The sequence below is a fragment of the Podarcis liolepis genome (genome assembly GCF_965112155.1).
Source record: "Podarcis liolepis genome assembly, chromosome: 4".
NCBI lineage: Eukaryota > Metazoa > Chordata > Lepidosauria > Squamata > Lacertidae > Podarcis > Podarcis liolepis.
In genome coordinates, this window is record NC_139558.1 from 51,809,600 (window position 1) to 51,824,022 (window position 14,423).

Sequence of the window (14,423 nt, forward strand, 5' to 3'; positions counted from 1 at the left end):
TCATTTTAGGCAGCTTAAGCTTGCAACGGGGACTTCCAATTCATTTGGAAGATTGTATAAGAGTGCCACCTTGTGAATGATACAGTGCATTTTACTTTTAGATCAACTGAGACATTTTTAAATTTAACAACTAGTGTGCTATCCAACTTGCAGCTGTTATGTGTGTGGGTGTTCCATATATTTAATGAATTGAATGAATTGAATGGTTTTGAATATCTTATTAGACTGTATGTTTTTAAATATGCTGTAAGTCACTGCAATACTTCTGTATAACATAAATAATAAACATCCAAAGATTTTTTTAAAGAAAAATATATGCTGCTTAAGACCAGAATTAAGGCTCTCTTGAATTTGTTCACACACCACAAATCTTTTGTAAATTATGCTTTCTTATAGCTTTCTTATGTTCCTACGCTTTTCCTTGGTCTTTCATGCACATATCTAGATGGATCTCACATCATATTGGTCCTATATTGCCTTATGAGCATCTGAGTCTTACTGCATGACTAGAGTAAATTTTCCAGCAGGTTGATCAGTATCTGTTGCTTACATCAGTAGCTGGCAGAATGGGTTTAAACAGCAGAAATGAGTTTATTCCCCTTTTGATTTTTAATTGTACAAAAGAAAGGAAATAACTTCCATGTTTATGATGCATAACATTCCCCCATTCTTTTCTTCCGCTGTATGTGAAATCAAATTATAGCTAGTATTTCTTGCTGCATTTTTCAGTCCAGCTTGCTGTATTCTTGAGCTATATAAATATTTATATTTTGCCCTTGGGTCAAATTTGCCTTCATTTATACTTAACAAAGTGCTGTAGAAAGGAATTAAATTAAGTGTCATAGACTTCAGCAAGGCTAGGGTTTCACCCAGTGACCTATTCTATGCTTACTTTATAACTACAATTTGTTTTCAAATTGGTACCAGTTCCAGGAGTTTCAGAATTCTTTCACTCATTATTCTCTTTGCATCACTGCCTGTGACCTGTGCTCCTCCAATGCCTATCACCCTGTGTGAAGGAAGAGCTTCTCATTCCAAAGACACTGCCTATTTCCATGTTCTTCCCTCCATTTCCTCACTATGCTGTTACCTGCCTATGCTGCCTATGTAATGGCATTATGAACACTGATGACATGGCATAAACATAAAGAGCATTAAGCGTACACACAAACACACACACAAGAGGTTAAATTAGTTTATTAATTTAAATCAGCAGGAAATATTTCCACATATGGTACATCTGTGAACAGAAAAGCTTGGAAGTACAAAAATTATGAACAGGTAAAAAAATCTAGTAGTAACTGACAAGTTTTCTAGCATCTCATATTAAAAAAGTGTTAGTAATGCAAGATTTTGGCCCGCTGTAGTTTATTATCAAGCTACAGTGCACTGTTTTAAGAGATGGAAAGACGAGACAACTCCTGCCTTCAGGCTCACAATCTAATAGACATGATACAAAAGGAATGGAGGAGGGAATGGGGAAGCCAGCAAGTTTCAAGCAGCAGTTCTTAAAATGACATCATCTCAGCAGGACCATCTGATCTGGACAGGTGGGGTTCCCTGTATTTGGCATGCATGCACAACCCAGTAGCCCTTAGCTAGTCTCCTGGTGGACAGCAGAGGCCAGATTGTACTTTCCTTCAACTCTGCATCCCCAGAGCAACAGATTTTAATTGGTCTGAATGTTAGAGGTGTATCAGGATTTTTTAAAAAAAGATACAGTGATACCTCAGTTTAAGAACAGTCCTGTTTACAAACGATTCGGTTTACGAACTCCACAAAACCAGAAGTAGTGTTCCGGTTTACGAACTTTACCTTGGTCTACAAATGGAAACCGAACAGTGGAAGGGCACCGGCGGTGGGAGGCCTCATTAGGGAAAGTGCACCTCAGTTTAAGAACGGATTCGGTTTAAGAACAGACTTCAGGAATGGATTAAGTTTGTAAACTGAGGTACCACAGTATTCAGTAAGCTAAGCAACTGTACCAACTTAGAGTTTTAGAAGCTCAGTTTGTATTACCAAAATATACAGTTCACACATTGTTGGCTAATCCTCTTTCCTAACATCTTAATGATTTGCTTGGTGCCTTTCAGTGGGGTCGCCTTCCTCTGCAATACTTTAGGAAGATTATTACTACAAATCCATTGGTTTAACCCTCCATTAACAACAACAAAAAAGCCAAAACATACAGTGCAGTTCTCACCAGCAAATCAAACACATTGCAGGATTTCCCATTAACAAAAGTTTAGTGGAATAATTTGACAGTGTCAGGCTGACATGACACACCTGTTTCTGTTGAGCTCTCTCTTTTCTAGCTAATCTGGTGGCCACGTAGGTAAAGGGACTCCTGACCATTAGGTCCAGTCATGGATGACTCTGGGGTTGCAGTGCTCATCTCGCTTTATTGGCTGAGGGAGCCGGCGTACAGCTTCCGGGTCATGTGGCCAGCATGACTCAGCTGCTTCTGGCAAACCAGAGCAGCACACAGAAACGCCGTTTACCTTCCCGCAGGAGCTGTATCTATTTCTCTACTTGCACTTTTACGTGCTTTCGAACTGCTAGGGTGGCAGGAGCAGGGACCGAACAATGGGAGCTCACCCCATCGTGGGGAATTGAACCGCCTACTTTCTGATCAGCAAGTCCTAGGCTCTGTGGTTTAACCCCCAGCGCCACCCGCATCCCCACTTACACATTGCCAAAATTGAGGAAAAGCATCTCCCAAAATAAAAAGGCAAGAGATTTGAATAAAATTTGCACATGCTAACATATGTACAGATGCATATTTAGAAATAATTAATGTAATAGAAATAAAACACATTTCACCACTGTGGGGAAGACTCTGTCCCAAGTGTTCTGTGTTCCTGCCTGCTCAGTCTGATACTGTCCAGGTGCAGTCAATGCCAAGGCCCCTTTTCTCCCTTATTGTTAATCAAAACTAAACAGCTCTTCACATAGAGGACTGTCCTCTATAAAGAAGGACACAATGACACCCTAGTATCAAAACAAATCAAACAGCTCCTTACCATTTCAAAACTCTCAAGCCATGGCAGACTATGTTAGGACTCCTGTCCTGACGTGCTACATTTTTATGCTCAGGGGGCTGCACAAACACACAAAAGTCCAGTGTGTCAGGATTAGTTTTCTTTTTAATTTCAGTCATTCAACACCCCCACCCTGCATTGTTAGCAAAATATTGATAATAACGCAAAGTACTCAGATTACAAGGAAGATTTGCCCATGGATAGGAGTCCATGGAAGACAGAAATAGTAACCAATTGCTTAAAGCATTTCCCCTATAACACACTACTCAGGCCCAACGTTTTCTTATTGGGAAAAGATATTAAGGCTGCTTACTAGGTTATGAACACCTATAGTGTGCCTATCTGAGGGTCTAACACAGTGAGTGAGGCTTGCTTCTCTGAAATGTACTTCAAATTGTACGTAATCATAAGAACGCAATAACAGTACAATATTTAGACAAGTTTAAACCAGTTAATAGAATTGCAAATTCTATGGTTCCAATTTCATTCTTCTATAGGGAAGATGTACTTCAATACAACAATCCATTAATAACATATTTTACTAAAGATGAATGCAGTAAGCACTTGAAGTTAATATTTTGTTGTGTGTGTGTATGTACACACACACACACACAAATAAAAAAAATAAACAAATCAAGCCATTTAGAGCAGCCTTCCCCAACCACCAAATGTTTTGGACTACAACCCCAAATGTCTCTGATCCACTGGCCATGCTGGTTGGAATGGATGATAGCTGCAGTCAAAAACATACAGAGTGCTCCAGATTAGGGAAGGCCGATTTCGATTTTAGAATCATTATGCACATATTCTATATTCCATCCCAATTTTAGTAGGCAGATTACTCCTGTAACCTTACATGGGTGGAATCCAGTGTTGAGTGAGTGGACTTCTGCTTGCCCAGTGGAACGTCCCCTTCCCCTTCTCCCTTCCTGTACACTTCCAAAGTGAAGTTCTGTTGCACGCATGAAAATCACTCATGCACTGACAGTGTCAGGTACAATCCATGGCAATTTAGATGGGGAAAATTTCTACATGGGGATCCTTCCTCCTTAGTATTATGTATTGAGATGCCTTCTTCTCTGCATATCCAAATTTATTAATTAGTATTTGTATATTTATATTAAACCACTGTGTCAATGAGGTTGGTTGAATTTCCCAGACTTCAGTTTAATTTAAGTCTGACAATGTGGATGCACACTCACAATAATACCTTGCCACAGAAGACAATACACTTCACCTTTATTTTCAAATCTGGAAAATTCTTATAGGCATCAAGAATATGGCTGAAAATAAATGCAAATGCTTTACCCAACCCCTGACAATGTGCGAACACTGTGATTTTGAGGAAAAATATAGCCAGACTCATTAAAATTCACTTTTCAAAGTAACCAAGAGCTTTGTATGTCGTTGTTGTGTAGAATGGTTTCTGTGAAATGTAAAACATCCCCTTCAGAAGATGGAATTAATCCACCCATTCCTAAATATGAAGAAGGGGGAAAAGCCTATCAGGAAAAAAGGTTGTGGAACAGAACCAGCCCAAGTTGAATTTCAAGTAGGTCCCAGAGAGGTAGGAGACTCTAGATAACATTATAGGCAGTCTTGACAGATATCAAGGAACAAACTTTTTTAAAATAAATAAATATGTAAAAATACGATTAAGCCTCTGGCTATAGCTCAACACAGCAGAATATCATAGATGCTTTACATTATCTAAAATTACCAACATCGCAACCTCTTTCTAGAGTACAATTACCACATTAAACAGGGAGGTTAAACCTCTTGGCTGTCAGGAACTGCTGGAATCTCATGTGGTAAATCACTGAACTGCAGCTAGCAGCCTTCTCAGTGAAGAAGCTTCTGGACTGACTCCACCCACCAAGGCTGGTCAGTGGATCCAGAGTATAAAAGGTGGGCCCTTCCTTGCACTACAAGGCATTTCTAAGCCATGGTGTGTGCCTGTCCTCTGGCCCCAACTTGTCCATCAGTTGCTACGCCTAGCTTGTCCCTCAATCCTGCCTTGCTTATCAGTTCTGACAACTGGTCCCTCTCATGGCTCTAGATTCTTGGCTCCCAAATAATCTCAAGAGTGCTGTCAGTTGCCCAGCACCAACTTTGACATATATTACATATATTTTACTTCCACCTCTTCTACTTTGGCACAAGTTTCCCATTCTAATGCTACCAGAATCCAACACTCAAAATTCTAACATCATGGAAGTGGGTCAGTTGGAAGATCTTTCAAGACCTTGAATATGGGAACAATCCAAACAATGTACACGGGCAATTAATAGAGCAGCAGAAAAATGATCTAGCTTACAATGCAAGCAGGTTCCAATATGCCTTCATTCTAGTAAGAAACACCATCTTGAGATGCAACAGGATTACTTCAACCAAGACAGATGAACTGCTGTCCAAGTTAGCATTTTATTTTATTTTATTTTGTAAAGGAGAAAGACACAGGAATTGGAATATTTTTGTGGTGATCAATCAGAAGGCCAAATGGCAAGAATGTTATTTTTCTTTTCTTTTCTTTTTTAAAAAGCAATCCCTATTAACTGCTATTAACACCTATTGCAGAAGTATAGTAACAAAATGTTTTGCACTGAGTTTCAGTTCACTGAGCACTGTATATTACAGAAAACACATGATTATTTTTACTGCATTCTATCTATTCTCTTTGCCAGTAAAGCCATTAAGGTGATCCAAGAAGTCAAACAGAGTTTCTTCCAATAGCATTCTCAGCAGTCTCACAAGATACAGCTGTTGCTGAACAAAAACATTTCAGAATGGAGGTGGCAGAAAACTGATATCTGAACAAAACAGCAAAACACTTGCATTTTTATTTTTTTTACAATGCACTTGTCCGGAAGTAGGTTCTTATCTTGCCTAATATGCTAATGTTGAAACTGTAATTAAGTGTTTTTTTAAGCAAGCAAACCAAACCACACGAGCACATATTTTTGCTGCCCCTTAGAGATACTGGCCAGCTGCAGATACTTCACGTGAGTATGCTGATCATGCACACTGTCTCAGAGAACAGATACAACCTTGTGATTCAGTCTGAATCCTGTATTTCCACTAATATATCTTTATTTTAAAAGTCAGGGAACAAAATTAAATTTCACGGCAAATTGGGAGTAATGTTTACTGCAGGATGTAGCAGCTGAAGGTCAAGAACGGCAGTTTCTGGTGGAAAGCACATTTCCCATTTTTAAAACAATGTATATTATTGGGCAATCCCCCCCATCCCAATCATTCCTCTTATTCTAAAAGTTTTCAATTTAGTTACAAGTTTCTTTAAAGAATTTTAACAACAGAAAAATGTAAGGGGGGGGCACATGCAAAGCTGAGAGGTGCAACGTATTTCACAGTGCATTTTCTTAATGTGTTTCAGGTTAAAAATTGAACCTTTTCAGTGCTGACATGGTTGCCTGAGCAACAGAACAATAAACTACTATAATATCTGCCACTGGACATCTCAGTTTAGAAAGATGGATGAAAGTTGTGCTATAAGCAAATGTCAGACAGCACCGTCTTCATTAGCCATATTTTTGTGGCAAGGAATCCCACTATATATCATGAGTTTGTTTCTTATATTTTATTATTGCTTATGCTTTTTTCAAGTATTTATATTTACAGTGTCCAAACCACCAATTCAAAATGAAATCATTATTTAATAGGCACTGAAGTGAAATACTGCCAAGTGAAAATCTCCAGATAAATTTGCCATTAAAAGGAAAACTTATAATGATGCTCCGATAATCTGCCAGCATGTTCCCCTGCTTCAGTATCAGCAAAGGGCTTATATACATGCTTCAAGGGTTTTAGGTATTCTTCACATAGACAATAGCTGACAGCTTACCATGTGATGAAAAGATTCTATACACATGTGCGCACACACAACCAGTGTGTGTGTGAGTGTGACTTTAAATAAAAAAGGGCTTGCTTTTGAATGTTACTTATGAACCAGAAAAATCAAATCGGAAGCAGGGGAGCAGAATAATTTACTTCCCTCTAAACAGAAAACAAGTTTTCTCTGACATGTGCCTTTCTGGTTTAAGAATAAAAGGCAAAACTGTACGATGGATTGGGTTTCAGAATGGCTTAACAGCTGTGTGTGATCAACATTTTGAGCCATAATTTTCCCCACTTTGTAGAAAACTCCCATCGCATATGATATCCAGATCCATCAGGGGAAAAACTATGGAAGGTAAAGAGTCTTGTCCAAATGTATTTAGGGAACAGTATGGACATGAAATGGAAACCTTTGCAAAGCAGAGTTACTGACTTGGCATCACTGGTGGAACAGATTTAGTACCTGTGCACTAAAAGCACTGTAAGCTTGTACAAAAAGCATCCATGAGGGGATCAAAATGTGATGTGCAATGGAACCAGAAGAGTAAAATGTGAAGAGGAAAGCATACAGGCCCCCAGTCTATATAACAAAAGCTGCTATTTTCCACATCCTTGCTTGGACATCAAAAATCCCATGTGAGTGATCAACCAAGCACATGGAAGATTTTAATAAGAGAATGGTAATCACTGGGATGAGGGGGAAGAGATTGTGCTGTCTTTATCAGAATTAAAGCGTTTCCTAGCTTCTTTAGTACTGGATCATTAAGTATAGAGGAAATTGAAAATCAAATAGTAGAAACACTTTACTAATTTAATAAATCTCAAGTTTGACTCTCAACTGGAAACCTATGCAAAACTTATGAGTTTTGTTTTCAGTGCTTTTGGACAGATTCCTCCCTCTCTCTACAAGTCAAAAGACTTGAGTATGGACACAGCCTATTCATACAAGTATTTCAGCCTGCAGAAGCCTTTGGGGAGGGGGAAGACTGGCCTAAATGGGTTGTAGGAATGCTGCTGCCACATACTGATTTCAACACAAGCTGTCCTTAAGCTTGCAAGTACAAAGATACATGGGCATAAGTTGGCATGGCTGTAGATATTTCTGCACAGGTCCTAGAGCCTTACTCTTGCCACAGAGATATTAAAATGTTCATATTCATCATCTGGCCCACCTCCTAGCTCACTGTCCATTCATGAAAAAAAAAACACCCCTTTGCCTTTCACAGCTGAGGCCACAGCCAAATGAGCCACTTTTCAACTGAAGATTCACCTTACATTGCATTGTTTTCATTTCAAGTGCTAGGCATTAGAGACATACCCAAAAGGTGTAAAGAGAGACACTTGCCCCTACAGCCCATCTGCTTTGCAGGATGCATGTACAAAGGCTTGAAGAACCCATTCAAAAATTAGCTATGCATGGATTCAGAACACAGGATGCTAATGTGGGTGGCAAAGTCAAATATTTTCAAATGCCATTAAGTGGAAAAAATCTTGAAAGGACAGCTGAAAGGAAATTGAGTAGTTGTGTTGTATTCCCGTGGAATGAATCTTTTTCTATGTCAAGAACTTGCATCACACTTCTGAATGGCATCCTTGTATATTCGGAGGTAGTCTTGTTTTATACTAAGGCTGCACAATAGGTTTTGGTTTCAATGTTTTTCCCTACTTCATTTCTCCTGAGAGTTACAAAGAGAGATCCATTGAAAGTGCAAGATACTCTCCTTGGTCTGAAGGGGTGAGGGGATTATATTTAGTCTGTATTGCTAACCTCATTTTCCACTGTCCACTGATGAAGCTTCACAATCAACCTACTGATTTTTTTTAAAAAAATAGAATGGGGATAATAAGAAAAACAGACATAAATAAAGCTTTTGGTTCATCATTATGATTTGGTATCCAAAGTTTGAATAATGGCTTACCAAACACATGCAAACATTTTTTGTTTTTTTCTTAGAGTGGGGTGGGGATGGGAATAGAGAAGCCAATTTTTTTCGAACTATGGAATAAGTATTTAGCATTTTAAAAAATGTACTTATTGGCTGAGCTGCATGATTGTCAACTAGAAAAGCAGAGTAGCACTTGGAGTGATTATACAGTATATGTATTTGGTTCAAAAAATTGTTAGAAAAAAAGCTTAGAAATTATGAGGCAGCAGAATTGGAGAACATCTTCTGGTGAAACATGTGCTTAAGTTTGCAAGGAGTGAAGCCTGGACTTCTACCTTTGGTTGGAACAGCCTGTCCATAGTACTGCTAAGCAAAGTGCAAGTATTCCTTGAGCTTGGACTGAATTCTTCATTTCCACCGATGCCGTACTAAGGACGATTCATCATTTACAATGTCATTGTCAGAATGACGACGACAGCGAGCAGGCAGGAGCAGTAAGACAATGAGCACCAGAAGGACAAGTCCGCAGAAGCTCATCAGTGCATAGGACACAATCCACAACAACGGTTCATGGAAGGATATTGTGGACACACAGGTGCCTGCTACATCTGTAGTTTCAAAAGGACCTTCAATCCCAGATACTGGAGAACCTCCAATTTCTAAAAGAGAACAAAGGAATGAGAGACACACAAATGTTTAAAAGGCTTACAGCTTTAAACTGTTATATGCATGTAAATATTTAGGGCTGGGTACACTAAACCATAGTTTGGAACTGCAAGAGTGAGTCTAGACAATTCTCAGGCTTGCAAGTTCTGAAGCATTCACTTCCATTTTACACAGCTTGCTGTATTTTCTGTTCATTGAAATAAGCTAACTTCAAACCATGGCTATGATTGGATGATCATCTCTCTGCTTAATAAGCAAAGATGTGAAAAAGCTGTGTTACTCTACAAGCAGCCACTCGGCCCTTCCTTTGTGAGGTGCAGCCATGAAGTCTCAGTTTGCTATTGTTTTTCTGTTAGTTTCTTGGTTCATGTGTATCATTATTAAGCCAATTTAAAACCATTTAAGATCCTGGATGGTTTGGGATAAACCAAAAACCATCATTTCCCAGTTCAGGAAACCACAATTCAGACTTCATGGGTTGTTTTCTGGATCATGGGATGTAGCTGAGTATAGGTGCATGAAGCTCGTTCACATCTCATTTTATTATGCCAAGCTATTGCTGTTTTGAGACAATCACAGTTTCCAGTTTGGCTTGTTTCAACAAACCATAGGTAAGATTAAACACAGTTTAATGTTCAAATGCAATGCTAGAATTTAGTTAATCTAAAGTGGAATTCAAAGCTTCTGATCTTCTTGTGGTTGTGCCAGAGGCAGTTGGAGGCAGGAGTGCATAACCCCAACACTATCTGCAGCTAATCTTTGTAACACTAAACCATGGTTTAATATGGAGAGAGCAATCCAAACCTGCCCTTGTACTGGGCTGTAGGCTTGTTTTTAATTGACCAGAGGTGTTCCTTCACTTAGCTCACCCAGTTGAGCCAGCCTCCCAGCAACCACCCACAAGTGGGAGGCCTGTTGATGGTACTCCTATCAGCAGAAAGCCCTACGGTGGGACATTCCAAGGATGGATAAGGTGTGGGAAAAAGCCAACCTGGGATCCACTGGACCCAATCGCTGTGCCATTCTGAACTGAACCAGATCACTGTGCCAGCCTGGAGGTGATGAAGGGATCAGACCCACCCAATTATGCCCCCCCCCCGATCTTCCACAGCTGCTGTTATGAGCAGGCAATCTGTGGATTCTTCTGCTGCCCCACAAAGTCCTGTGAGTGGGTAGGTTTAGGACTACATATGGTGATAACACTTAAAGTTCTCCATTAAATCCAAGCTAAAGGAAGTGTGCATATTGAAGAACAACCAGATAAATATATAAACAAAATCCAGCTACACATTAAATTAAGCTTTTCACTGTCCCATTTGGTCATACTACTCTCACATGAAAGTCACACAGAATACAAAATTTCATCTTAAAATAAAGTCCAAGTGAACATTCTGTTCTCCTTCTAGCAAAATGAATGATTTCAGGTCCCTGTTAACTCTCCTGTTCTTGTATATCAAAAGGTTTATATTCTATCTATTGGTTTCCTACTCACCCAACCTCTCCCCTGCCTAGTAATTTATCTGAAATGGGAAGATATTACAGACAGTTTAAGACTATCAAGTAATCTTATTAGAGCTGCAATAAGAGTATTAATAAAACTCTATATTCAAGTACTTCCAACATACATTTGGGCTTTTCATTTCCAAAAAGCATCTTATTTCAAAAGGGCAATCACATTGATTCATATTTGCTTTACTGAGAAATGTAACAGCATATTTGCTTTTTTCAGAAATGTAACAGCAAAATTGCTTCTCAGACTGTATGTCAAAAATTAATATTCCTTTCCAGAACAAGCCTGCACTAATCTGAGACCATCATGCACGTGTGTGTGATTCAGGTTCAGGTATAACCAAGAGGCCTAAGCTGGAATTCAAATAATTATTTTGGGGCTGAAGCCCAACAGATTTCCCACCCCCTTCTGAACAAGAAAGCTCCCTGCATAATGCTGAATTGCATTTGACAATTCCCTCAGTTTCCAAAGCAATTTGTAACAGGGAATAGGAATTGAAGAAATGCGAGTCCATAGTTCCCTTGGGCACATGGAACTAGTTGCGTGGTTTTCAGATACCAGCCCAGCTCACTTCTGAAGCTCCTTGGTGGCTTTTGGCAAATAATCTGAATGCCTATTCTACTTTACAAGATTGTTGTGAAGATTAAAACTGCAACCCACACAACAGCGCTAAAAAATAATTTGCAGATTTGCAAACAACGTTTGAAGTATTCGGACAAGGTTCTTTTATGTGATTTTTTAAAAGCAGATTGTTAAGCTTATATTGTGAACCACCCTGAGATCTTTTGAGGAAGGGTGGTACACAAATCCAATAAATGAAAATAATAATAATAATAATAAAATGTCAGGTGCTACCTTAAATTGTTAAGTATATGCTATTCAGAAGTGGTTTCTTACCAGCACAAGTACTTAATGCAAAGCCCACTCTCTTTTGAGCTCTATCAAATATGACATAGAATCCTTCCATCACTGTCGCGCCAATGACCAGAGCATTGGTAGAAGAGGAGATGCCGAAACGATAACAGCGTAAATTCTGACTAGCCTCAAAAGCAGGCTGAATATAAAGCTGTTATTTGGAAAGAAAAAAATACAATTAAGGAGCAGCAATATACAGTACCTAAATTTAGAAGATTAGCAGATAAGATCTGAACACACAACAGCAGCCAAATTACAAAGGATGGGATAATGACTCCATTAACTCTAGAAATGCTGGGTTTTAAGTTGCGGCTTGTCAAGAACTCAAAATGAATAAACCCTACTTACTTTTCACACAGAAATTTGTATACTTCTTTCCACCATTCCTCACCATTCCACAATTGACTTCAGCTGGTGTGTGTGTATGCGTGTGTGCTCATGACAGCCTCTTGTGCCCTCCTTCCTTTTGCAACTGCTACACAATAGCCCTGCATTATTGCCAGTTAGGTATTACTATTCAGTGGCTGCCGTTGCCACCACCACTACCACCATCTTTTGGTAACCTACAGCCCCACAAACAGGAGTGAAAACTGGAGATATCAAATTAATGGTTAAATCCTGGACCAGCACAACTCACTTCTCCAGCCAATTCCTTGCAAATTTGCTCAGAGTGTAAAGCCAGCTCCCCCCAATCCTCTGCTTCTCCCTCAGAGTAGAACACGTTCCTGGCTTTACCAACTCTGGTCTTAAGACTTCCAATAGTGTGAAATCCAAAGTGATCTAGGCAAGTGGAGATTCCCAGATTCGGAGGGTGGCCATCACACACTTGACTCCACTAGTCCAAATTGTGAAACTTTGTTAAAAATATATAAGGAAGAGGGCAATAAGGTTCAACAGTAATATTAAAAGCAAAAAAGAGTCCAATAACTCCAAAAGCAGACTACGTCAGTCCTAATTACTAGCAGCACAATTATCTCAGTCTACCTACAAGTGGACAGGAAGGGTGGTCAACTTCCTGGTGGTGTGGAAGATCTGGCCTGGATCCCTGACAGTTAGAGGGACCAAAGTGCCAAGAGCAGCTCAACTTTTAAAAGATCTGTCCCCTCTCCTTGGATGGAGTGACCGTCTGATCAATGAGAGCCAGAGTCAATTTTTATGAAGTATGTCATATGTCCCAGGTAGGCATTCTAAGCACCCTTTTGCATATGGGATATACATGACAACCTGGCTTAGAGAAATGGTGGAGCCAGGAGAACAGGGTCCTGTGTGACAAGCTTGCATTACACAAATCAGCGGCAACAAAATTACTGAAATAAGAAAAACAACTACAATTTTGTGTAGGATATACTCCAAATTAAAACTGATCCAGACTCTACCTAGCAATGTGCATGTGTTTTCCTAAAATAGTGTTAACAATATATTGAAATAAGCTAGACTTCAGAATGCACAATGCCATCAAAGCAAAAACAGGTCCCTATGTTACTTGGCTGCTCATTAAAAGTTTAAGCCTGGAATTACAACTGAAGGCCATTTCAAAGTCACATTTGCTTCATTAAAGCTGCTTGAAAGTACGGGCAAGGAAACACTTAAGCTTACAGAAATATTTCAAGATAATCAGATTTACATGAATAATTTGTGGACCCTCGTCAATCGGCTTCACAATCTTTGCATACTCAGATGATAAAGATCATAATAGCTTCATAAAATATCACTTCATTAATGCTCCTGTGGGGGGGGGGAGAAGGAATTTTAGTACTTCCTCCCCCCGTGAAAAGAATTAACTAGTTAGTCTAAAAGCAGATTTTCTTATAAATTGGCTAAGACTAGTTGGACTGCATTGTGTCATTCCCACAAACCAAGGGGCTAGTTCAAACATCATGACCACCCCCACCCCCGTGTAGACACTCCAGGAGTGTAAATGTCTGCTGTCAGGATCCTAGCCAGATTGAATTTATTCAGGGGTGCTCCACCTGAGCAATGAATGAAAAGACATCTATAATGGTCTATAACACCAGCATGGTGCAAAAAAGATTGTCCATGAAAGTCTACTGGCAGTGAGTCTGGCAAGAGACTTGCACATTTCTAAAGAATTATCATGCGTGAACCAGCCACCATTTTCCTGAAAATGTAGAATCACAAAACAGGAATAGGCCTATTGATTACCGTATTTTTCACTCTATAGGACTCACCGGACCATAGGACGCACTCTGTTTTAGAGGGGGAGAACGGGGGGGGGGGAATTCTCACCCTCTCTGCTCAGCGCCCCTTCAGCGAAGCGGCAGGAGAAACGGAGCCCCTTCCATTTCTCCTCCCGCTTCGCTGAAGGGGCGCTGCGCAGAGAAGGAAAACTGTGCAGCACCTCTCCAGCGAAGTGAAGCCTGGAGAGCAAGAGGGATCGGTGTGCACCAACCCCTCTCGCTCGCTAGGCTTCAGGTGGCTATCCGCAAGCCTTTGGAGCGCAGCGGGATAGCTGATTAAAGGACTCGCATAGTCCTCTAGTCTTCTATGTTATGGACTCCATGGCAGAGTCAGCAAATGTACAGAATGCGA

At 39.8% G+C, this 14,423-nt stretch overlaps 1 protein-coding gene across 2 annotated transcripts in view; it reads right to left on the reverse strand.

Moving 5' to 3' along the window:
- Nucleotides 1-1,181: 1,181 nt before the first annotated feature.
- The window catches only part of BACE2 (beta-secretase 2), a 45,073-nt gene continuing 31,831 nt past the window's right edge, over nucleotides 1,182-14,423 (reverse strand). Inside the window, exons 8-10 of one of the 2 annotated variants that reach the window (XR_014525467.1) lie at nucleotides 11,856-12,024; nucleotides 6,852-9,441; nucleotides 1,182-6,804 (exon numbers count right to left, since the gene is read on the reverse strand). Coding sequence is in view for 1 of the 2 variants with exons in the window: in XM_083500518.1 (XP_083356644.1) it covers nucleotides 9,191-9,441; nucleotides 11,856-12,024 (420 nt within the window). In the remaining variant the exon portion in view is untranslated. Of the gene's footprint in view, nucleotides 9,442-11,855; nucleotides 12,025-14,423 lie in introns of both variants that reach the window. The other variant, XM_083500518.1, reaches the window with a different exon arrangement.